General features: G+C 51.4%; 1 protein-coding gene across 1 annotated transcript in view; it reads right to left on the reverse strand.

The window, feature by feature from the left end:
• The window catches only part of LOC119104396 (NACHT domain- and WD repeat-containing protein 1), a gene marked incomplete in the record, with an annotated part of 152207 nt that overhangs the window by 32430 nt on the left and 92968 nt on the right, over positions 1 to 26809 (reverse strand). Inside the window, 4 exon segments of the mRNA XM_037228092.1 lie at positions 2568 to 2753; positions 10763 to 11282; positions 11505 to 11632; positions 18403 to 18562. Of these exon segments, the coding sequence (XP_037083987.1) occupies positions 2568 to 2753; positions 10763 to 11282; positions 11505 to 11632; positions 18403 to 18562 (994 nt within the window).

The following is a 26809-nucleotide window of genomic DNA, read 5'->3' on the forward strand; positions in this document are numbered from 1 at the left end:
AGCAGCCGTGCAGAAGGGTTGTCTGCGGGCCGCGATCCGGTGACCCAGACAGGGCTGGGCAACGCGCTGTCCAGCGGACTCGCACGGGCAGGTTTCTACACCGTTACCGCAAGCGTAGCGCACGCTGCGTTGCTTTTGGTAGCTCGGTGGAAAAGCGGTTCCCGTTTGTTGAGCACCTTTCAAAGATTGATGGGTTGTGTACCAGGTGTACGCGCGATAAGACATCACGCGCGAGACTGCGGGTGGCAAGCTTATCCCAGCCTTCGCATAGAACAGCTTTTGCTATAATGGAGCAACAGGCTTCTGGTTAAGCTGCAGAAGCCGTTCTCTGCATGAAGACATATGGTAACTCTCCCTTTGCTGGGATGACGTCATTGAACACGAAAACAGTAGGTGAGCCACCAACACGGTTCTGTCAGTGGATATAAAGCAAATGAGTTTCATGTTTCCGCTTCGGGGCTGTCACGGAATACAAGCACGAATATTTTCATGCAAAAAATAATTCCAATTTGCGCCTCCTTTTGAGCATGAATTTAATGATTCTAAAATCGTTCATCACCAATCAATCACCTACGAGGCCTCTAGTGACGGTCTTGACGCATGAGGGCGAAGCTTAGAGACTGACAATGCCGTTCACAAACTTTGCTGGATTGTTTTGGCACTGCGCACAGGGGACAATCCACAAGAACATTCGTATACCGGATATATCAGGATATTCGCCGGAAATCACGCTGCCATTACAGGCTGGACTGACACACGCCGATAGCCGAGCAGCGTAACGCGGAACACCGACAGCCGATACCGATCTAAGTAACTCAGATCAGGCAGGATCAATAGCATCGGACCCGGCAGGGCCTGGTGGTTTCTAAGCACCGATATCTGAGGAAGGTACCGACGCGTTTTCCGATCCAGAAAGCGCAGGCGGAGTATGTCGTCAGACAAAAGCGATGACAAGTCGGTTATCAGGTAATAGTAAGTTGTGCCGTTGTTGAGAAGACCTGGCTCAGGTCAACGCATAGCAATAATTATGCATCGTGTTACAATAAAGCATGCTTTGAAACATGTTGCTATGGTGCTCTGGTTACTATGGTTGCTAAGAGCACCGACGCATGTTGCCAGGGAGGATACGATTCCAAACAGCTAATGATCTCTTGTAAAACTTGACACAGACGCCGCAATCCCCTGCGGCTTTTTACGTAAGCATAGTGAGGCCGTGGACCCTGGCATTGCTGGGGCTTGCGATTCCGAGGCTAACAGTAGCCATCATCACAATGATCCATGTTTTAAACCATGAAACATAATGTACCATGCAAACATAAATCCAAAATATTTCCAGTGATTTTTTCCGGTTTGTAACGTGCTGATTCGGACTGAAAAGTTCAATCTTTTTGCGCTTTCATTCTAAACTTGGTGCCACCCAGATCATGATCCCCTCCTCCATTACACCCCTACCCTACCCCTATCCCCTACCCTATCCCGCGTCAGGCAGGGGTATGACGAAACCACGTCCGGCCGGGGAAGTTCACTTCCACTCGTAGACTTCCAACTTCCAGAGGTTGTATGAGAAAAATGAAGATCTGTTGTGATGGCCTGGTTAAATCATGAAGAATGCACACCAAAGCTTTGTGTAGCAGAAAGACCTCCGATGACCTCACATTTGACCTTGTGTCTGATGTGAGGTCATCAGAGGCCACGAAAGGTCAAAACAGTCGTTTCGATAGATGCGGGTAAAACCTGTCAACATGTCGGGACGGATATTGAGGACAGGGAAATAGGCGTTAATGCAAAAGTCCATTCCGACCATTTCTGTTCCCCCACATGGATGAGGTCAGATAAGGTCACCGTCCAAAATTGTTGCACCAGCATCCTACAAGAGCAGTCCTTTCTTCACGATGTGCTTCTGAGTGAGTTTATTCTATTATATGCAGCTGCGGGATGAAAGTATTCCAAACACAGACATACCATTTTAGGGTGACCTATAGGTCATCTGAGGTGAACTTGGTCAAATTTACTGGACTATCTTTGCGGAAAGATGTTTCCAGACTCACCAAAATCACGCCATAAAGAACGATTTGGCTGTGTCAGTCGATCTCAACGTGTGTTTGTTTGGAATAATCGTTTCCGTGTCATTTGCCAAACAGCAACTTTGATTTTGATGTGAAAAACCGCCGGAAAACAATCAAGCCAGCTTTCAACCGACAAACCGTTATTACCTAAAACTCCGTACGTTTTGTTTAAACATCTTGTAGAGGAACAGAGGGGTTTCCAGCAGTGATGTCAGCTCCTGAATATATTTTTGTGTTCGTAGTCGAAACTCTTTCCTGACATTTTTTAGCTGGCACTGATGTTCGAGGAATATGTTGGAAAGATGAGTCATTCATTATCTCCCATGACTACGATGATCCAATTTTGTCAATAGTCTCAGGGCGGCCAAGCACATTTGTGGCTGAGTAAAGCATTTCTGAAATGTTTCCAACCCAGCATTTAATTCAAACGAGGGGAACTCCATGTGCACGTCAAAATAAATAATCCAGTCAGCTGTAACTCAGCACAGCCGCAGCACTCACCATCGCCATCGGCGTCCTCGGGTGTGACCAGGAAGCCCAGCAGGTGCAGGTTGCTGAGATCGGCATGCCTGGCCAGGCGGTCCGCTCGGTCGGCCAGGTACCGGCGCTCGATGTACTCCGCCGCCGCGCGGTGGCGCCACGACAGCACCAGGCGATGGTGGCGCCACTGGCGGGTCCATAGCGAAGCTGTGGGAGAGACCAACAGTCAGCCGGGGAAGCACCAGACCAGGCCCGCACTCTGAACGAGGGCAGGCTATGTATTCATTTCACAGCACGTGTGACTGCTGTGCTCATTAGTGGCGAAACCACACGCGCAAATTGCGGCGGAGGAAATAGCGAGGCGCCTGCTGACGATAATGAAAGTCTCAGCACAGTGCTGGTAGTTAATCACTATGAACTGCCACGACCCCGACTGGAAACGGTTGAGTTCCACGCCAGAGCCCGAGCCTGCATCCTCCTGCCCAAATTCTCGAAGCGCCCAATCAAAAAGGTCCCAAGCGCCCGAGCCGGCATCTCGCCCAAGCAAATCGTCGTCCAAGGACGCGTGCGCACCGCACGGGCGCCGCAAGCGCACCACACATGTGGCGCGATCGCCACCGTTTCCGTCGCGCGACAGCGAGCCGCCGTCGCGCAGCAAGCGCACGGCACCGCGCGCCGGGCGACGGCGCAGAGAACCACGCCTGAGTGGACGGGGCGGTCCGGAGGGCCGCCGATGTAACAAAACGCGCCGATGCGGCGCCGAGCGCCCTCCGCCGTCAGGCGCCAGCGACACATAGCGCACGACACGGCCCCGGGGACTGACACGTCCGCCAGCGATCGATGACGGCCTGCCGATGACGCCATCGCCATGCAGATTAATGCCCAGATACGTGTGGTAATTAAAAAATTCCAGCCAGTGACGACTGCTGCGTTCGATTTCCGCCTAGCGTCACTGGGCGGAGTGATGCGTAGGCTGAACGCGGCGGTTATCAGGAAGCACACGAGCAGGGGCCAAACGACTAGCTTCTTGAAAGCTTGCTCATTAAAAAACGCGGAAAGCGGGAAGTGTGCCACGAGGGTCAGCCTAAGACTTAACGCGCTCATGGTCCATCTAACTTCAGATTACTCTGAAATTTTTAGCTGTCTTCGGTGCGCATCTTGCCGACCACGGGCAGCGACGTAATGCATCACTTCAATACGGCCGCCTTGGTTACCACCCTTTCATCTATCTAAGGATTTTCCAAAGCTGACAGCGGAGATTTCGCCGTGGAACTCGAAACTCGACTGACTTTAGCACAGCGAATAAGGAAGAAAAGCTTTTAGCTTTTGGTTTGTAGGCACTATGAGTTCAAATTTCATATGGTATATCGTTTTTCATCATACCAAGATGCACTAGCCAAACGTACTAGTTAGACGTTCTAATGCCAGTATCTGCCCAGATTGGGAGTATTTTCTGCATTCATGTGTCTTATGTTTCAAGTGCAATATTTTTTCTGGATCTTTCTGAACACTTGTCATGCTTAAGCTCGAAATATTGAGCGTTGTTAACATAATTGTTATTTGACACCACCAGTATCTTCTGATATATTGCAGGTTCTGCACGCAAAATAACAACCTTGAACTCACATCACACAAAATAAGACGATTCATCTAACTTGTCATGCTCGAAATGAAATCAGATCCTAACATTCTTTCTCAAAATAAAGCTTGATTAGACAGGATGCTAGACATGTGGAGAAAGCGTGGCAGAGTCACGTGCCATATTTAAGATCGTGTCCACGTAAACAACACATTTGCGAACAACTCCGTCTTTTCCTGCGACTGTTCCGCGGGACAATTCGAATTATGCCTCCCCAGTGTTCGGGCTACACACTTGGCTTAACATCACACTTTAAGTGTCATAAAGTGTCACACATAAATTATCAGAAGTGTCATTAAGTGTCACACTTTAAGTGCAATGAAACTAAACGCTTGGCAGCGCTGCTCCTACGGCGGGTACCGGTGCATACCAGACACCAGGGCTGAACCTCTCATGCAGCTGTAAAGAAAACAAATTTTTGTTGCTGACTTATGGGAAACAGCACACATTTGACGCGTAGTTAGGTGTCCGGTGTTCATCCTGCAATGCAAGAAACGGATCGTCTTTTATTCAGGGACGGCGAACGCTGCAAGGGGGAGAGAGACGGCTTCCCTCCCCCCCCCTACCCCACCCCCACCTCACCTCACCTCCGCAGAAACTTAGCAGTGATGCTACGATACTGCATGGAAAGAAACGAGGCCGAGAAGAAAGAGCAGGGACTCAAACATATTTCAGCCGTATGCCGTCATCAGGTGAAGGGTAGAGTTACGTGTAGAAGAGGAAAAAGAGCGGGCAACCACAAGGCTTCGAAGCGAAAAGAGTGCAAAGAAATTCTTCCCTTCCTTCCTTTTCTTGTCTAACAAGTTTTTCTTGATTTTCTTCGTTCACTTATTTTTTTCTAAAAAACCAACTCTATCCTCACTCTCCCCCCCCCCCCCCCCCCCCCCCACCTGAAGGCAGTCTTCGGCTGAGAATGTGTGTGTGTCTCCGTTGTTATTTCTGCTCGGCCTTTACCATAGTGCTTCGTACTCCTACGACCAGGTCAGTGAATCCTAATCGCCTCACGGCGGCGGATTTAGGAGAGGTGGAGGTGGTGAGCTCCCCCCCCCCCCCCCACCTCCTACCCTCCATGGTGAAATTTGGCGCCCTGTGCCGAATGTGTCACAACATTCCGGAACTGCGAAAAATAATCACAAACTCATATCACCACCTGAATTTCGCACAAATTCCGAATGCTGCGCCTTGTTCGTCACACTGGCCCGGCAGCTGCTCGGTGGTGGTCCCAATCCACTGCTGATGGTGTTTGCCCCACGGCGCCAATGTAAAGCCATCCATCACTCCCCGGCGGCCGGGCACCGCTGACTGTTTGCTCGGCTTCGCTGACATGTCGTGGGACGGTCGAGGACGAGTCCGATAAAAGCGTTCCAGGTCCTAGTATTTGTACAGACAACATCGTGCTTAGTGAAGCATTCAGGAAGCCTGCGGGGTGGTAGTTATGATGTCATATAATTATGATGAAAACATCACAATAATGATACATTTATCATGAACAGCCGCACCACTTTGGCATGGCTGAGTTCGAACTGCCCTTGCATTGCAAAAATAGTATCACTGAATTGAGTGCTTGTTTAAATACCGTACACGTGTTTCCATTGTGTTTATGAGTTATTAGCTCACATCGGGAAACATATTCGACACTTCGTGCGTCGCCTGTCATATAACCGCACCGCTTTTCAGTGTGGCACTGTTACAGTGAAATGAGAAATACGTCCTTACTTCATACTGGTCAAATGTTTTAGGTGTCCTGCAAGGAACACGATGATAATTTGTTCAGGGTTCTATCAATTTTATATATATATATATATATATAAAACTAAGTTATAAATACGCCTTATTCACGAATTTCACATCGATGACTCCGACCCGTCCCAGAAAAAACTTTGTCATTTGTAGCCATTTGCAACACCGCATCTTTTTTAAAGGAAGAGATAACTGAACTATGCATGCACGGCAACGTTTGCCACTTTTTGAGCAAACTGAAATTTTTACCCTGTAATCTGGTGCAATCCAGTGAGTCGGCCACGTCTAGTCCGAAACAAAACCCAATCCATGTCGATTTAGCTCAGTCAAACCCAATCCAGTCGGATCCAATGGCGTCGACTCACGAATTAACAATAGATCCGTGCACTAAAAAGGCCGTAAAGAGCTGTAACAGACAAATTGCATGCAAACATTTTGGGTAGCGATGAAGCCGGAGAGAACCATGCCATGCGGTATAACAACGTGGTCGCCCTGTGCGCGATTTGCCAATAATGGAGAAGGCATCTAAAATGGCTTCGGTAAAAGTATGTGAAAAAGTATCCAGAGCGACAAAGCCCAAGTGATGGCACATCGGACAGGACATATTATTCAGATGTGAATTAAGGATAACGAAATGATATCCCCATGTCGTGTGCCGCCCTCGTAAATTAGAAAACATCGTGACGTTCTTTCGCCAGACGCCTCGGTAAGAGCGGAAACAATGTGCGAATAAAAGAACTCTCACCGTTTATGACAGGAGGCAAACAGTACACAAAGACATGTGATGGGGGTTATGAATATGGATAATGATATCCATATTATCCATACCCCACGGATATGGATAATCACATAAGCCTGCTTCAAACGTAAAATATTTGGCAATGTGCTACTATGCCTGGTAACTTCACTCCATGTTCCGCAAAGACGCCATGGATTCACAGACGACGCCCAATGTGCAGACGTTATCGCTGCGCCGCAGGGACAGTCTCTGATAAATAACCTGGTCATGGCAGGCCCCGGTAACGAATGTACGGCAATTCCGTACACGGCCTCTCCCGCGGCAAACGACCCCCACCCCACCACCACTGGGGACAGGGGATCAGTGAGCAAGGCCTGCCCGTGTGAGGGCGGGGCATTGGCACCCCCACACTTTGCATGGAAGCTTAACATCAAGACCTCTGCGATGAAGGGGAATGATAGCTTTATCATGGGCTTTTCCTCCACTTTTTGACCCGTAGTGACGTAATCGCAACCCCAGCGCCCCGTACTGCCTATCGTACTGCTTATCATGCTGCCTATCATGCTGCTCGCCTGTCACGGCCAGGAATACGAGCGGCAAGGAACACACGAATACTGCCTGTGGCTGCCTGTCACGGCCAGGAATACCAGCGGCAAGGAACACACGAATACTGCCTGTGGCTGCCTGTCATGGCCAGGAATACCAGCGGCAAGGAACACACGAATACTGCCTGTGGCTGCCTGTCATGGCCAGGAATACAAGCGGCAAGGAACACACGAATACTGCCTGTGGCTGCCTGTCATGGCCAGGAATACAAGCGGCAAGGAACACACGAATACTGCCTGTGGCTGTCTGTCATGGCCAGGAATACAAGCGTTCTGTCAGCTGCCCCGGCCCGTCCGATACACCCTGTAGCGTATGCCAGGCGCTGCATAGCCGAAACTGCCACCGCCAAAGCAAGCACATGCATTAATCATGATGACTTCGTCTAGCTGGTAACGTCTTCTCGAACGCGGTCCATGACTGCCGTGGACATTACGTGCACGCGCGCCTTTGAGTGTATGTGTGTTTGGGTGAGTGGCGGGGTGAGTGGACAGAAGGGGCAGGGGGGCTGTTCTCTCTCCACACATATGGCGGCTTCCCCACGCCGCCGACCACCGGCAGCCCGTCCCGTCCAATGTCAGCTAGCAGGGTCGTGTCCACAGCTCTCGCACGGCAGCCTCCCGACGTATTGCAGTTTTACACGCGACCCGACGTGAGGCTGTCACGGATAGGCTTGGGAATACTTGTGAAGTCGGCCAGCGACCAACATTCGCTTTTGTATTCTGTCCCCTTGAGAGCAGATTGTGACGATCGTGGAGCGTGGCATTCCAAGTACTGAGCTTTGTAGAGGGAGGGGAGGGGAGAGAACGAAGTGTACACAAAAATACAGGAGGCAAGAGGGACCTTAGAGCAGAAATGTACAAGCGAAACGGCGAGACAAAGCTACACAGAGAGGCAGAGAGAAAGAACCCGAGTGGGACACAGACAGCCGGAGACAGAGATTAGCTCGATTGCTGGAACCGAGATCCAGTCAAAAGAGAGAACAACACTGGGTGGTAATGACGGTGTTTTACATCAATTATGAACTTAATCTGATTGTAATCGTGTCTCCACAGCCGCCACCAGCCCCACACGCCGCCAGCGGCCACTGGTCGGGGATGGATAGCTTTTGGCCGCGTCGCCACCACATGGTGCTCGTCTGGCAGCTGCCCAGGAGCGTTCACCCCTCCTCCCCCGCCCCCCCCCCCCCCCCGCCCCCGACGCCACACTCGCCACAAACGGCTGTGGGAGAAGCTGTGCTTTTACCTGGGAGATTCCACGGCTACCGCATCGGCGTCTGCACAACACACCAGAAAGAAAGGCGAGCCATGTAAAAGCCATGTAAAGCAAGCTAAGTAAAGGTCAAGACCTGTCCGACTTGACACCGGGAGGGCTTTGACCTTTGTCTAGGGTTCGTCAATCCGCCAATAACGCGCACGTACTAATCTATTGCAACATGCGTATTGTCATTTCACTCTAAGGTTAGACCAATGAGTTAAAAAGTGCATAAACGGCATGATCATCTCACTTCATGCATAACATTATCTAACTAAGATCAGTAATGTTACTCAGAGAGCAGCAATCGAAGTACCCGCACAACGTAATTTGTTATGCGCCAAAGTAAATCTTTAACGTTGTATTAACAGTTTTAATCTACAAATGAAAATGATGAGGCAGAAATCAAATTTGCCTTTCAGCAAAATACACCAAAGGTTTGAACTCATTATTTTCATCTGTCTTTTTTGGCTTTGAACTAATCTGCTTGATATGATTTTAAAACCTAGAAATAAAAACACATTACTTTGTGTTTAAATTTTTGACCCGTAGAAAACCGCCACATCCGGCCCAAAACCTAGCCTTCGGGTTATTGTGAGTCACAGGTTGGCGGGCTGGCGGGCTGAAAAGTTGCGCCTCTTGCCCGGTCCCACCAAAACAAGTGCAGTGTCCGGTCCCACCATAAAAGTGCGGTGTCTGGTCCCACCAAGATAAGTGCAGCGTGCGGTCCCACCAAAGTAAGTGCAGTGTCCGGTCCCACCAAAAATAAGTGCACTGTCCCGCCCCACCAAAACAAGTAGTGTCCCGTCCAACCAAACTAAGTGCAGCTTTCAGTCCCTGAAAATAAATACAGCGCCCGGTCCCACCAAAGTAAATGCAACGTCCCGTCCCACCGAAGCCAGTGCAGCGTCCGGCCTAACTGAGAAAACGCTCCACGTCCGAGTTCGGTAAGGACGATTTTGGCCGCAGTCTCAAACAGAGGCAACGCAGCGGCAGCTACAACCGGTTAAATACATTTCGTACGGGTGAAAACAATGGACAGATGGCAGCACTGGCGATGACGCCGCCCGCTTCATCGAATGAGATTTGACGCACGGTGACTCTAACGCCAGAAAAGGTGCTCACATGCAGGCTCGGACTCCCCACACAGTCTCCATCTCCACTTTGAGAATTATAATATTCCTAAGAAGCTATGCTGACGGAATGGGGCGACAATGAGCGGGTCAAAAGATATAATTTAGAATACTGACAGCCAAGGCGTAGAACTATAAGCACCAGTCTACCATGCACAGGACATTACGAAAACTGGGAAACAAAATGTGTCACTTCGTGTGTTTTTGTTCATAAATGAAATTCGCTTGTCTCATCACGCTACGTCTTCCGGCAAGAGGCTAACGACTGCAATAAACTGGACTGAATGCAGTCATCGACGGGCTTTCCTGGTAGCGGACAACAGCACTGCCGACGAAAAAGACCTGGCCAATACGTGGACGCGACAAGCATGCAATTCCGCATGACAAACGAGCCGAAGTAATAGATACTTGCACGTCACGACAAATATGCCGAGCGGTAGCTGCGATAGGCGAACACGCGATGCGGAACATTTCAAGTTGATGTGAACTAGGGTCTTCAGCATTAGTGGGGAATGCTGCTGAACCTAAGAAGCCGTTCCTAGAAAGCAATGCAAAACGAGGCGTCGGCAGGAGCCGCGCATGTGCAGAAACGAACGCCGAACACGTACGGGCGACAAACGACCTGGAACTATCTTTTGAAGTGATTTCTTGGGGTATCAACATGAGGGCGCAATGCTTGCGCGCGGTGTGCATTGCGCATAAGCTCAGTGTCGACGCAACCCGTTAATTGTACGGCATTAAATGAGCCAGGTTTTCAGAACTCAAATGGTTTGATATGTTGTGTAAGGAAGAAAATAATTCTTATCGTCTCGTTCAAAATTCAAGAGTGCTTCCTCCTGCTTGGTGTACCCACAATGCCGAGAACGTACTCTAAGAAACAGTGGCGTAGTTTCGCACATTGAGTTCCGGGGCTGTATGATAAAAAAAATTACTGGGCCTGCCTCCAAAATATGTCAACAAAAATATTTCTACCCCGCTTTGGTCCACTTTCTTCCCACGGTCCGGATGGGGGGGGGGGTAACCCAAATTGGCTGGGCGGGGAGGGGGCTGAAGCTCCCCAACTGAACAGGAAAGGACACCCTGCTAAGCGACACGCACAAGTACTTACTTAGCTGATTCTTTAGGGCTATCCAGTCCGCGGGCGGCCACTGCCCCGCCTGCGTCCCTGACCCCGTCGCTCCGGGATCCGTAGAGGTCAGCAGGTCGCAGAGCTCAGTCTCCGTCAATCCCAGATGCGACATTGTCACGTAGCGACAGGCCGAGGCCACCAGCTCAGCGCCCAGCGTTCGCTCCAGCCTATCAAACGTCACTCGGTAATAACACTCGAGATCCTCCGGAATAGAGGTGCCCGGGTGAAACGAGCACGAGCTCAACGCCCATTCCGCCGCGCACGTGACGAACAGCGCGGAAGGGTTGGCTAGGCAGCGAGCCGTCGCCGCGTCGCGCTGTTCCCTCGTCAGCACGCGCTCGCTGCGCCCCAGCGCCCCGTCCAGCCGGTGCAGCACTTCATCCCGCGTCCACGCCGACAACCGCAGCACGTTTGCGTCGTCGGTGGCGCGCCACTGCTCGCCTTCCAGGTGCGCCAGGCTCGTCGCGGTGACGATTAGCGTCACGCCCGGTCTGGCGAGCTGCATCAGGCACAGCGCGCCCGCCTCGGCGCCACTCCGGTCCAGATCACTCGGCGCCAGCACGGCGTCCACATCGTCCAGCAACACCACCACTCCGCCCTCGACCAGTTCGCTGCCCCTTTTCGCCGCCGGCGCCCATGCCGATGTCGCTACCGCTGCCGCTGCCGCCGCCGCCTCCGGCGCGTCCCCGTCGCCGCGCGGCGCCAGCTCCTGGAGTCTCGCCTGCACCTCGCTGGCGAGCGCGGCCAGCAGCTGGCGGCGGTGCAGGACGGCGTCTTGGGGCCGGAAGCGCCGCACCACAGGCGGCGCCTCCAGGTGCTGAGACAGCTGGGCCAGCAGCGACGTCTTGCCTGCGGACAGCGCGGCCGTTATACGAGACAGCACAGCAGCCAGGAGAGCCTTACAGCAGCAGGAGCGTGCACAGGACGAAGTGAAGCCGGCAGGGGCGCACCCAGGGTAGAACGTTCGGAACGGAGACGCGGCCAGGTCAGACTCAAAGGGGCAGGAGCACACTCGGAACACACTACAGGGACAAGGTCGTGTCGACGTCGGGAACTGTGCTGTGTTCAAAATATGGATTATGGATTCTGGATACCAGCAAAATAGACACATCCAGGATAAAGCTGCCGAGCCAACGAGACAAGGAGCAGAATAGAGTCAGACGACTAGAAGGGCGAAACAGCGTGTTAACAACCGCGCTGAACGGTCGACGGATAGGGGCTAGAGACACAACATTTTCCTACATATCAGCCCACTGCCCGGCCCTGCTCGTAGTCCAGCCCGCAAAGGCCCGCCGTGCTGAAATGTTGACCCACCGTTAACCCACAACCTCTAAGCTATTACAAGCCGCATTTTGCCCTTTATCCCTAATTTTACACATATACATTAAAAAGGTGTTCCGAATTTGTGTGGTGTCTCAACTGAAATAACCATCTTGAAGATCATTCGGCGCATTTCACAGCGATACCCCTCCTAAGACCCAAGCCTCGCTAGATTCTTTCTGAGCTTTTGTATTCTTCTGAGAACATCCACGGCTAAGATTTGAGCCCTCCGCTTCCCTGTAATTTGATAACAGACGGTATACCACTGTTCTGTATGGTGGCGTAACTTCACATTTCTTCGAGGGGTCATAGCTGTCCAATAATGAGCGTAACTCTCCTTCTAATGACTCGTCCACCAAGTGTGGAAGGCATAGGAGGAATGTCTGCAAAAAAGACCCTAAGGCCTCTACGTCCAAGCTGCTCCTGTATACAGGGTAAGTATTGGGCTGAGCGGAGGCTGGGAAGGAAGCGAGGAACTGCCGGAATCTCCAGTCGATCGGTCAGCAACAAGAGGAGGACATCTGCTGTTGGCCACATCGACGGGATTAGTGGTCGTGCGACGTCCGACCACTGGTGGAAAACGGCAGAGATGCATCATCTCCCCCAGAAGAGGTGCCTCATCTCTCCCAGAAGAGATGCCTCATCTCCCCCAGAAGAGATGCCTCATCTCCCCCAGAATAGATGCTTCATCTCCCCCAGAAGAGATGCTTCATCTCCCCCAGAAGAGGTGCCTCATCTCCCCCAGAAGAGGTGCTCCATCTCCCCCAGAAGAGGTGTCTCATCTCCCCCAGAAGAGATGCTTCATCTCCCCCCAGAAGAGGTGCCTCATTTCCCCAGAAGAGGCGCCTCATCTCCCCCGGAAGATCTTCCCCAGAAGAGATGCCCCATCTCCCCCAGAAGAGGTGCCTCATCTCCTTCAGAAGAGGTGCCTTATCTCCCCCAGAAGAGGTGCCTCATCTCCCCCAGAAAAGTTGCCTCATCTCCCCAGACGAGGTGCCTCATCTCCCCGAGAATAGGTGCCTCATCTCCCCAGACGAGGTGCCTCAACTCCCCGAGAATAGGTGTCTCATCTCCCCAGAAGAGGTGCCTGATCTCCCCGAGAATAGGTGCCTCATCTCCCCAGAACCCCCGTGAAGGCGCCGATGAAACACCGTTTGGTGTCAGGAGCGCAGCGCCGCGTGAAAACTGGGCCAGATGGGGACGCACAGCACCCACTCAAGAGAGCGGGGCGGGCCGCGCACCATCGCGGATCACGCGACACTCGAGCCCTCGCTGCAGAGCACGCCAGGAGCTGATCCCGGGAAGTGGGGCAGGCCGGCCCAGGACATGCTGCGCGAAGGGCGCGTTCCAGCTAGGCTATGGGATAACGCAGAAAGCATGGGCGGACCGACCCATTTACAGGAGACGACGTAAAAATAGTTAGGTAATAGAATACATGAATAACTATGTAACTAATTATAAACTGCGACCCAGTAACAAAATAGTTACGAAATAAAACATCATGCAAAGGACCAAGAGAAGTTTTTGGAGTGAAACCAGAAGAGTGGCAATAACCGTGCATCTCAGGCTGAGCGCCTCCGACTCTGGGCTTCTCTGCTATCTCCCGGTGGTCACGACGCCTGCCGCCGCGGATAATCGCTTGGTCGAAGACAGCTCGCGTAATGTCAGTGCCCGAGCTAACCTGCCCACCCTGACTGGGTCATGGACGACTGTACGCTTCGAGCTGACCCTCGACCTCTCCCCAACAGGCGGTTGCGCCCCATAGCAACCTCTTCCCTTCTGGGTAACGAGAGAGCGATGGGGGAGGGACACTGACCAGGCGATCCTCCCGGCCCAGCACTGCTGCTGGGCACGGGAGGCGAGTCCTGGCGATCACGAAATGAGTATATGGGGGGGGGGGGGGGGAGGGGAGGGGTGAGGCGATGCATCCCGCGGTTTCGGCTCTGCGGCTGCCGACTTGTAAGGACGGAGAGCGGAAGTCAGGCAAGTAGGCTGATGTGGCGACTGTACTTGAACGACTTTGCACACACATTTGTACGTATTTGCTGCGTTTTGTTTACCGTTGAAGCGAGGCTAGAGGGGATTTGATAGGAACAAAGACAGGACGCTTACCCCCCCCCCCCCCCCGGCGTGGTGCGGTCAGCCGGCGGCTCGCCGTACCGCCTGTTTCGGCTAGAGTGTTGGGCGCGAGCGCCTACAGTGCCCGAGAGGTCGACGGCCTCGGGTTAGCCGACGGGGTCCCGACGGCTCGCTTGCGAGAACAGGAGAGGTCGACGGTTACACGGCCTCGGGTTAGCCGGCCGGGTCCCGACAGCTCGCTCGCGAGAGCAGGAGAGGTCGACGGTTACACGGCCTCGGGTTAGCCGACCGGGTCCCGACGGCTCGCTCGCGGGAGCGTGAGAGGTGTACGGTTAGACGGCCTCGGGTTAGCCGGCGGGGTCCCGACGGCTCGCTCGCGAGAGCGTGAGAGGTCGGAAGTTAGACGGCCTCGGGTTAGCGGCGGGGTCCCGCCGGCTCGCTCGCGAGAGCGTGAGTGGTCGGAAGTTAGACGGTCACGGCTTAGTCGGCAGGGTCTCGATGGCTCGCTCGCGAGTGCGTGAGAGGTCGGAAGTTAGACGGCCTCGGGTTAGCCGGCGGGGTCCCGACGGCTCGCTCGCTCTCGCTGAGAGGTCGGAAGTTAGACGGTCACGGCTTAGTCGGCAGGGTCTCGATGGCTCGCTTGCGAGAGCGTGAGATGCGAACGACGATCGCAGCATGCGAGCGGCCGGGCTGGTCGGGTAGACTTAATGACCTAAGCCAGTCACGCGCGCTTCGGCACGATGGCTCGTTCATTACAGCCCCCGCCGGCCCTCGTTCATTCACCTACGCCGAGGTTGTCTAGAATTAGTCGTTGGAGGCGGCTGTAGGGATCTATGTCGGTTCATTACAGCCCTGGCCGGTAATGCGTCGCGGTCGGGCGTGGCGTCAGGACTGCGTGCGCGTGCTCTTGGAAGGTTTCTTTGGCTAGATGGTGCTCGTTCGTCTTTTTCTAATCCATCCGACTGAAAATGATAACGTGATCCGAGGTGATCCGACTGATCCGACTACGAACGGTAGAACTCGGGTAGAACGGTAGAACTATTCACCTGAACGCCGTTCAGCGAGTGGGTGCCGATTTTCCTCACGATCACGTCTCTTTCTCTCTTTCTTTTATTGGTATCTTGGTCAAACTCAAAAACTCGTCGGTCAAACCGGACTGACAGACCATACTCGGTGCATATCATGCTGTCCTTCTCTCCCGGCCGACTCATAAAGATGCAACGGTCACGAAGAGTGATATGCGCGGAACACGACAGGATAACAGGGTTCGGCTATGGTCACGGGTCAGGAGCAGCAAGACGACTGCTGTCGTGCACCTACGCCGATGAATGTTTGATGGGTAGCGCGACTTAAAGGCGTAACATCGTTCATTTCTGGGCTTGGAGACGGTCGACTCGTTCCGCTTATCCCTACTTGACCTCAGGCGTGGCGGCATGAAGGGGCGTGGGTCAAGATATGACCAGGGACCAGTTCGGACCACTCGGGGTGCAGGGATGCGCAGGCGATAGATGGATCTATTCGGTTGCGTTTAAGTCCTCTGGAGGGAGAGACCAGGACGCAGTCCGTCCCTCTCCGACGCGACGTACGCCTGGTCTCACATTTCTTTGGTGGCGGGGTGTTCGGTACGGAAAGAGGTCCCGCCATCTATCTGCCAGACGCATATTGGAGAGGCGACAAGGGACCAAGTCGTCGGCCAGGCCGGTCGGGCCGAGTTCTCAGAGTGCGCTGGCCGTGGAGACCGTAAGGTGTAAGCGCAGTTCATGCCGGGCGCTCGCTGTCCGCCGGTGGGTCCCACTCTCCGATCAGGTGCACTGTCTACATCCAGGCCTCTGAGGGACGCGCCGTGATGTGATGCCTCGCAAAGCTAATTCCGGCAGGCGGGAGGCGCAGTGAAGAATCGCCGGAGGCGGCTACTCCGTACTGGGCGTGGCGCGGCCGAAAGCGTGTGTGCAGCAGCAGGGTGCTGCGAGCGGTGGGCGTAGCCGAAGGAGCGGTGGGCCGCCTCATCCTGGACGAGGCAGGATCGAGTACGATCCAAATAGGAAGCCGTCGCCATGGAGGGCAGGCGAGCGAACGGATCGCCGCCCAGCTCTGGCACACCTGAGGCCGGCCCGGTACCTGGGTCGGTGTCGGGCCGATAACAAATTGCCCTGATAGGTTTTGCAAAGGGCATAAACGTGGCTTCGTTGGATGATTAAAACGGATAGAATGCTATCTAATTCAGGTCAGCGATGACACGCAAAGTCGTGTCGATTAAAATGTCAAGGTGCTGGAAAAGAGGAGGGGGTCCTATCCGTGTGCCAGCCACCTATGAGTGGGGCGATGTAGGCGTCAAAGAATATGTTTGTTTGGAGTGAATGTGGTAAGGTGCCAAATGCAAAAAGTCTGTGTTGATTAGTAAAGGAAGGGGGGGGGGGGGGCAGGGAAGCTCCCGGGGTTGTTATCTGGCGGGCCCTTTGCCAATGTCATTCACCGGTTACATGCGATCTCTGCAAAATTTGGGCGTACAAACCATGGGATTCAGGATGATAGATTTTTTTCTCAATGCATCTAGTTCCGTTATTGTCCCGCTTCAATGTTATCACCAGCTAAGCGGTGGAGGTGGGCTACCGTGGTTAAGCACGCACGATCATGTACGGAAAGACAGTCTTTCATGGTGCCTGACCGGACTTCAGAGGCGTCCCCAATGACACGAGTGGCGGCGTGTATGCGGAGGTGTACCCAGCGACACCGGGATGGCGGGGTGATGTGCGTGCAGAGGCGTCTCCAGCGACACCGGTATGGCGCGTGCACACGCACGGAAACAGAGCCCCCCCCCCCCCCCGCCCCCTCCCACTCCCGACCAAACCAGTCGGCACTAGTCATCGTTTGGGCAGAGAGAAAGCATCTGACAAATGCACCAGAAACCAGACGCCGTAACACACCACCATCCATTTATCTCAATACAGGGAGAGTGGATACACTAACAGCCTGTCATTCATTTTCATCCCACTTCATTTGCACACGTCTCGCCAGCACACCGTATAACGGAGGCTCTTAGAAGCAATTGCCGGCGACATAATCAAGACCGGGGTTGTATGGAGATCTGCCAGAAATGCTCCCCCGTCTCAGACCCAATCCGACGCTACTAAAATGGACAGCGTCACAGTTATCCCATTTCCGTGTACAGCAGTGTACAGTGGTCGGGAGAATTCCATGAATGAATAAAGGTTAAGTCGATTCCGTCCCAGCTGGATGCATCAAATCAATGCCTCCGTCAAAAGCTTATTGTAATGGAATGCTAGCAACCGGAATTTTTGTTCAATCTTTTGACGCATTAAATGCATCACAAAAAGGGGCAACGATTAACAGTGGCGCATAGATGGGTCGAAACACTACGCCAGCATCAAGTCCATTAACAGATGGAGAACTGAACAAAAGATCTCGCCATTAAGCGCGAGGCGACAAGCGCAAATGCAAGCAATCTCAAAGGAGAAGCAGCAACCAAAGCAGTGGTTCAAACGAGGGACACTGCAACGAAATCATTGATGAGATGGCGCTGTAGGCGGTCGACCGTTGAGGCCGTTTTACGCGCTGCACCCCATTCACCGCTCAAGATGGCGGTCGATATATAATTTATCAAGGAAATCTCTTGCAGCTCCGCCATTGGGCTTGCTGCGTGCCCAATTAGGCACGTAAAAACCGAATCAGAGCATGTAAAGCCCTGACCAATTAATCTTGAGTCGGTTCCCGGCATCGCGACGATTCTGGGGTTTTATTATTCGTTTATTTTTTTGTCCGAGCCTTTCGATTGGACGGATTTCTGGAACCGGCGCCCCCACATGCAGTGCAGACTGCGTGAGTCCTGACCTCTGTCATCCGATCTCGAAAATCCGGGCAGGTTTTTGCAGTGAACGCTTAGCCCGTCGCAATGCCGAGTGCGGTCCGCTTCTGTCCTCTGACATCACCCGACCTTTGGCGCGCTAAATGCCACCGGCTGTATCCCATCCAGTCAGAGGAAAACGGCGAGCGACTAAAGCGTCGTGAACCTACCCTGCCTCGCGTGCATGCGTAGGAAAGTGGGCGCTCTAACCAACTGAGATACAGGAGCAGACGAATCATACCGTAACAAGTTGAAAAGGTCAAAAGAGAGTGTCCCATCACGAACAAAGGAAGTGGGCACAGAGACAGCCAACCTAAAATGCAGACATAATCATCTACGAAAACAAGGAAAATCTCACCATATCCAGCGGCGCCAACGATGATCAACGGCTTGTTGGACGTGCTGTGGCTTTTGACCCAGGCCATGACCTGTTGGGCCGCGGCCGTCACCAGAGGGTCGGACCAGGAGGTCAGGCAGGACAGCAGCTCGGCGTGGTGCTGCCGACTGGTGGAGATCTCCTGAAACACGGCGGCCCTGGTATCGAGAGCCTGCACAATCATCACATGGGTCTTCACAGAGACTGGGTGATCCATAGGACTTTTTGGGGCCGGATCTGTCGTACGAACGCTCGCATTACTGCAATGATCTTTTCTCCCGGCCAACTGCGAAGTGGGGCCATGAAAGTCATGCAAAATATCATAAATTTGGAATAACGCCTCAGCGGCGCCAGAGATCACTGCAACGCCACAAGCGGAAGAAACGGCGTCTCGCTCATCTGCTCCGACCCATCGCTTCCGAAACCTGTCACACATGATTGATGAGGTCACTTCTCCTGAGTGGCAAGCCTCTGGTGTCTCATCTCCCGAAGGATGGACTGAAACTGACCCACCCACTGATCCCGATTCAAACCGCGCACTGCACAGTCCGTGCCTGTCGGGGTGAACTGGCTTTCGCTCGCTAGGTGACTGCGCAGCTGGTGTTGCCGCCCAGCGTGCCGACCTCGCTCGCGCTTCACATTAAAGTTCACACCTCCATCACCGAAGCCGTCGGGATTTTGCGGTGGCGGATGGGATGGGATTCCGGGGTCGCCTCGTTTCGTGGGGAATGGAAAAGGCTTTTGCGTGTCCTTATTACCTCCGGCGGACAAGTTCCTTCGCTGCGGCAGGTGGTGAGAAACTTTGACATTTTTTGGTTCCCAGGCTTGAAAAGGTTTGGTGATATCGTGTGCGTGCTGTTATGAATGTGCGTCGCGCGATTGGACTGTTTAAAGCTGCTGGACGGTCGCGAAGATGAAGACTTTATATGTATATATGTATATATATACATATATATATATATATATATATATATATATATATATATATATATATATATATGCGTATGAGTGTGTGTGTATGTGTGTGTGTGTGTGTGTGTGTGTGTGTGTGTGTGTGTGTGTGTGTGTGTTGTGTGTGTGTGTGTGTGTGTGTGTGTGTGTGTGTGTGTGTGTGTGTGTGTGTGTGTGTGTGTGTGTGTGTGTGTGTGTGTGTGTGTGGTGTGTGTGTGTGTGTGTGGTGTTGTGTGTGTGTGTGTGTGTGTGTGTGTGTGTGTGTGTGTGTGTGTGTGTGTGTGTGTGTGTGTGTGTGTGTGTGTGTGTGTGTGTGTGTGTGTGTGTGTGTGTGTGTGTGTGTGTGTGTGTGTGTGTGTGTGTGTGTGTGTGTGTGTGTGTGTGTGTGTGTGTGTGTGTGTGTGTGTGTGTGTGTGTGTGTGTGTGTGTGTGTGTGTGTGTGTGTGTGTGTGTGTGTGTGTGTGTAATTATAGGACTTGTGTGTGTTGCACGGGAGTAGGATGGATCAGCATGGAGCTGAAACGTCAGCTGCCCAAAGGACGAGAAATTGGGGCTGCTTGGAAACCCTAGATTCAGGCAATTAATACCAGAGATTGAGCCATTTGAGTAACCAATTATTGCGTCCAACTAAGCCATCGCAGGCAATTTGTGTAATGATGGGTGTATGGGAAGCTGCGACAGGCGGGGACGAGCGGTCCAAAGCTCGCATCAGTCGACATGAAGGCTGTTCTGAAACAGCTAAATGCAACACATAGGCGAAACTGCTGGCTGAAAGCGATGACTAAACCCGTCTGAAATGGCCCACTGAAACAGCCACCGGCATAAAAGCAACTACCGAATGCTGGAGACCCCGTTTGAACCTTCGCCTACAGCATCCTGGTTGGCGCAGCGAACTGAACTCCGTGACCCCCGACCTCACTCGCGCCAGCTGATGGCGCGAGACGGGCCGGCGCCACGCGCTATTGGTTCGCGCGATTGAAACCACCGGCCGGCCCGTGTCCATTGTCTCGCGTCCGACGGTCATGCAATTAGGCGGCGGCGTCGACCTGACGGTCGCCAAAGCCCGGGACGTGTCGCCATTAGCGATACGCAATCAGGGGCGGCGTCAGCGGCGAGAAGCCGGGAGGCCCCACCGCCCCGCCCCCTCGCCGCGGCAGGCACTGACTCGGGAGGCGTTTCATGTTCACCTCCGGTATGCCGCGGGAGAAAAGGCATCGCTTAGTGTTTGGAATGAATATTGGGGACAGGACCTTGTCCTGGGGTGAATATCGGTATATCGCGACTAGTAAAATACACAAACATAGCAAGAGCTATGCCCATTATAGACCCTAAAATAAAGCCCGTGTTATGATTTTCACGCTGTCCCGTTCTTCACTATAAAAATTGAGATTCGCACACCAGATGAGTGGCGACGTTTTGACGCTAACGACCTGACAACCAGCGCGCCGAATCACTTTAGAAACATTGCAAAGCATGGGGGATAATCTTTTTTTCGTGCAGTGGGATCCGTCGTTGTCATGACTGGTATCAGCAGCCTAGCCATTATTTCCTTACGAATACAAATACAGACAACGATATCTTTTGGTCTGGCTTAATCAACAGACCTCTATTAAACGTCACACGCTCGATAAAAATAAACCAATTGAAAGAACATGGTCTTGGAACATGATTAACCGAACTTGGACATGACGGGCATTGAAAGTTTTACACAAGTTTCAAGTGTATTACATTTCATGTTTGAGTTCCTTCCGCACATCTTATTTACCAAACATGTCACAACGCGCTGTTCGCGTTCCAAAAACGCCGCCTAGCAAATCAACGCCGTTTCAGCGCATTTTAGGGACCGACATAGCAATGATGCCCTCACAGGATCAAACTTTGCTACGAATAGATAGAGTTATGGGTGAGTTTGCTTCCGGTCACGAAGTATCACAAGCCATCGGCATGCGCGTTTTCGACCACGAAATTCCCTGACATGCCACGGAAATGTGTCCGGCTTTCCCACATCACAATGGTCGACCTACATTCTGATCCTTTGCAAATCCAGCATGGGCCATCTGGCTTTTCTTGATGCGATTTATTCCATTAGACCATGGCAGAAGATGCCATGGTTCCCCTTCACTGAGCTCACCACCGCCATCCCCGGCCAGCAAGAGCTTCCACAAGAGCGACAAAAATAACAAATCCACCCGGATACTCGCATTTCGCATACGGGAGCATGCAAATCCACGCTGCTTCGGCGCCGACAAAGCTATTTCAGCGAAATGTTACGAAAATGCCAAGCTTGACGAAAACTTATCAACATAAGCTGAAATGCCTACACGCCGGGATTTCAAGAAGTGGGTGATGATATGGAGCAGTGCCAGCTCAGACCAATTCTACAAAAAACTTTCCTTTTATCCTCTCTAAGATAAGCAAAGTGGTTTTCAAGTGCGTATTCACCGTAACTGTGCGTAAGCATAACATGAAATTTTAAAGTACGGTGCCAAACCGAGCGACGGAGAATACATGCAGTCACCAGAGCCACACGGCAGAAAATGAAGCGGGAAGTGTGCTGCATCGGTATAGACCACGTACACGGCATTCTTCGCTGAGGAGCCGCCGAAGGTCAGCGTCTTTGCATTGATCCAAACAGGAGGCTCTTATATACCGACGACCAGCGCTGCACGTGTTTGCTTTTCATGCCTGAGGCCATCCCGTGCGTAAGTGTCAGCGGCTGCCAAAATCTTCTGAGAAACCTCCGTGCCAATTTCAAGACAGTCCATAATTTTGTCCAGCATGAGAAACCTCCTGGTAAATACCAGGACTACCCATCATTTTCTTACTCTCTTCCAAACGTGAAAACCAATGGTGTCTCGTTCAAACAACATTACATCCAGGCACTATCCAAACCAACATCAATTTGGATGTTTACGCTAATGAAATGAAGCTGCCATATTTGGCCCAGGATATGCAAATTGACCATTTTCAGGCAGTCCCAATAAGGGCTTACTTTATAACATATTCCATCAAAGTAAGGCATCATTCCAGCTGAAAAATGTGCTTCAATGGTGTGCCCTTACAAGCAAATCAACATCCACTGAAGGAGGTTGCAAGTTTTGCCGACTATGAAAACTGAGGGCTCAACACACGTTACTTCTGCACTACTTGTTGTCGACATTTTCTGCTTTCAACTTCACCTTAATTGTAGTACTGAGAAAAGCTTGTGTTGGATTGAAATTTGTATGCTGCTAAAACTTCCAAACAGGTTTCAAACAATATACTATGCCAGAAAAAGAACTCGCAATACTTGGTAACCTGACCCTGACATGCCGCGGTTTGTAAATTTAAGTCAATAACTTAACTTTACAGGAACAAAGAGCGTTATGTTGCACGCAGGATGTGTTTGTTTCCAGTGTTAGTGTTACAGGAAGCCCGTACTACATAAGTTAGTGCACTTAGACATGCACACAGGACAAAAGAAATTGAAAAGAATGACATCAAAACGTTGTTCATCATTCATCTGCCTTCTCGCTTTGTCCCATTCAAGATGTAATATCCTGACCACCGCAGCTCAATCTACAGCATGTCTCTACGATACAATAAATGAAAACATAAAAGGCCAGTCCAAAGCTAGTTGCAGTTGTGAAACTGCACTACTGCGTCACGCCCGCGTTGGCCGCAAAGATCGAAGAGCAGCATAGCCAGGGTGTATGCTATTCAGAAAAGCCTGAGTCTACGTTGGCTGCACACGGCTGTCGACCGCAATTCCGCCCCGTAATGAGACCCACGCTGCCACCCGGCTTGTGGCCAGTGACCCCTCCGTTTTGACATGCAGCCTTGATAATGTGAGTTGTGCAGAGGTTCGGCTGGCTGTCCGAGTCACGCGCCGCCGATTGATTTGAAACACCGGCACCAGTGTTTTCGCATTAGCCGACTGGTGCCAGGAGCGGCACCAGATGGCGCCACTCTTGGTGCGACCCGTCGGCGCGTTTCGGCGCAGCACGCTCGCAAGCTTGAAACACACACACACACACACACACACACACACACACACACACACACACACACACACACACACACACACACACACACATATATATATATATATATATATATATATATATATATATATATATATATATATATATATATATATACATGCATACATGCATGCATACATACATACAGACAGACCAAAGACGGACCCTTAGCTTTTCTCTGAACGGCTGCTATGTCTGAATATTGCTTTGCTTAAAGCTGCAAAGTATACTTTTGGGGCAAAGCGTGAAAAACGCACCATTTCCTCCGTCGTTTAGCTATACCTGATGGATTCAGTTCACATAAAGACACCTCAGTCTACACACATACTTCATATGCCACACCAAGTGGGTTCGTTTCACATTTACAGTTCCCAGTTCACATCTCTAGTTCATATGCCACGTCATGTGGCTTCGGCTCACACATCAGTTCACAAAACGCGTGTCATCACGCGGCGGTACCGCATAGCTCCTTACCCCATCCCGATAGGCACATCTGATTGTGCCCACTTACTTCTACATAAAAAGTCCCTAGGATCATTCACAAAGCCTCCCAGACATTCCTCTAGATCACATTCGTAGTCCCCATACATATATCACATTTTAAGTATCTCGCCGGATCCACATATCTCTCAATCCATACATATATCGCTCCTACACTTCTAAATCCATACATCTATTGCCTACGCACGTATAAATCCACACAGATCTAGTGCAAATAGATCCCATCCGGCATGCCATCAGCGCACAGATTTATGTCCACTGGCCCGCGCAATCTACGCACACAGTCACACCCGGGGACGTCTCATCAAGAAGACGATCGACCGTCGCGCAGTTACGCCTCCAAAGTGAGTGCCCGGATCGGTATTGGACCGCTCCCGGAGTGCTCCGCCCCTCCTCGCAGACCTGCTCTCCTCTCTACCCACCCCTCCCCCTCCCCCTGATGGAAGCAGGTCAGGCCGACTCCCTCAGGAGTCATTTGATCCGCACAAACGCCGAAGGGACGCCTGCCCGACGCGGATTAACGGTAATTGTGCAGTTTCTCCTGCGCGGAGGTGCCCGCTGCCACCTGAGCACGAGATGCAGTGGCGCCCGCCTCAGGGCGCAGTGGCGGATCCAGGCGGCAGTCACGGGAAGGCACGCAAATCATCATTTCGATGCGATGCTAGAACGTGGTGAGTTTTATGGATCATGTTTAGATGCATCATAGTTGAATTTTATGCATCATACGTGGAGAGCTTTAAAACATTTTTCATATTTAACTCAACGAATACTGAAATAATTCCGTGGGAAATTGTGTATATACCCTTGACAGTCCAATTCCCACTTATCTCCGACGGACAGACAAATTAAATGAAAAGGAACTAAAGCCACTCATACTGCGACGTCTTGGGAACGCACTCCATTCTACGAAAATCGAGCTCATTTGTTTTAACCACCAGTTCATGCGAGTGGCATAGTATACAGTTAGACATAAGGAGAACGACAAATACGTGTAGTTGATCCAATCCAATGAAAGCAGAAACCTGGCTCACAAGAACAGAGCCCGAGGCCATGCCGATACCGGAGGGGTACCTGCTCTCTTGAATGCAAGGACCAATAAAGCAGGAGCGTTGCTGCAATTTTGAGCTTGTTTGTAATGTTCGATGCTAACTTTTTGATTGGATGAATTCCAGGGATCAGCACCCATGCCAAGCAGTGGCTGTTGCTTAAACATTGACTACATCATTCAATCGTAAAATCCTGGCAAACACCAGACATTCCTGGCGTGGTTAAACGTGCCGCAACGCTTGGCATGGCCTGTCCTGCCCTCTGACGTCACCTGACCTTTGGCGTGACGGCTGTCATCGGTCGCAGACCATCGCAGTAAGTGGCAAATAGCGAGCGACCAGCGACCTGAAGTGACCAAAACCCACTCCGCCCACGAGTGGGTGCATCAGAAGGCGGGCGCTCTAACCAACTGGGCTGTTGAGCGAAACAACATTGAAGCCGTTGACGATGGTGACAAAGTAAGGATTCTTTGGGGGGAGGATATAAAATCAAATACTTGCAGTTTCGTGTGTAAGATATACAAACCCCATTTCTACTGCTGAAACGAAACCGGCAATGCAATGATAGAACGATGCATACATTGCGTGATTTGTGTTAAAAAAAACCAGCTGATTTCGCAGGCATACAAAAATATTGCAAGTTGAGGACTGCAGACATAGCACTACAAAAACATAAGTATGAGGCGCAGCACTAGCACGTAGTTTCCATCAAGCTTTATGTTCAGGAGACTTGTGTTCATCCAGCATAGTTTTGGGTCCTACGTGCAAAGTGAGGCAAAGTTGTTGTGGAAGGACACAGTAAAATACTAGGTTCAGGGCAAAATACTTACATTATAAATATATAATATACAAAATATTCAACAAAATATGCAATAAATCTACAATAAAATATATGAATTAAAATATACATACACAAAATACATAATAAGGTTCAGAGCAAAATACTTACAGAAAGAGATGAAGAAACCATACACTGAAATTCTTATGGAGCAAGGTGAACGGTGTAACTCTTAAAATGACACCCACACTCCGCGCCACCCAAGTGTTCCTAACCCCATTACTTTCCCATCGCTGTTCTCGGCCCGCTAGCCAAATAATAAGGTATCGTTACCGCCACCACACATCGTCATGAGACGCCAACCCGTGAAGAAGGTTCTCCTTTTATCATGGAAGCGAGACTAGCCTTGGTGAGCTTGAAACATATGGTGACGACGACATGCCAACCGGGATTTCAGCGTTATATTCTCTACATCTTCGGGACCTGAACGGCCCCGCCTGGCGCATATTTGCAGCCCCAGTCGTAAAATGCCAGCGTGTGTTGCATATTTGAGCACCAGTCGACATGCCTAGGAATCCGGGAGATCGATATAGAATAGAGGGCCTAGGAGACCTTCAACTGTCGGCTCGTCACTCCCGATCCGGTGCGTCACTTTCCTCCATTTTCATTCTATATCGGCGCAGGTGCACTGTGCAGTGATAGGAATTGGAAGGAATAGGAACCAAGGAATTGCAATGCCACCCGAACACAGTAACACAGCCGAGCACGAAAATAATATAAAATAAAGTAAAATAAAATGCATCGCTATGCCTTCATGCAGTAACACATTTTCTAAGCGTGAGAAGATTTATGCTGGGGCGCAGCAAGATCCCCTCTCCGCATAAACACCGATTTTTTTCGTTTTTCACCATAGACGCCTTCGGACAGAAAGTTAAAAAGTAGGTGTGGTACGATGTCACCAAGTTTCGCTCCACTTCATAAGAAAATTATCACTGCGCCTTTGGATTCAAGCAACAAGAAATGCATGTTGTGATGTACATCCAGCCTTCTCGTCTCTGATCGCTCTCCTCATTGGCCTTAAAGGGACTGGT

Source organism: Pollicipes pollicipes, unplaced genomic scaffold (assembly GCF_011947565.3).
Source record: "Pollicipes pollicipes isolate AB1234 unplaced genomic scaffold, Ppol_2.1 Scaffold_6052;HRSCAF=7182_pilon_pilon_pilon, whole genome shotgun sequence".
NCBI lineage: Eukaryota > Metazoa > Arthropoda > Thecostraca > Pollicipedomorpha > Pollicipedidae > Pollicipes > Pollicipes pollicipes.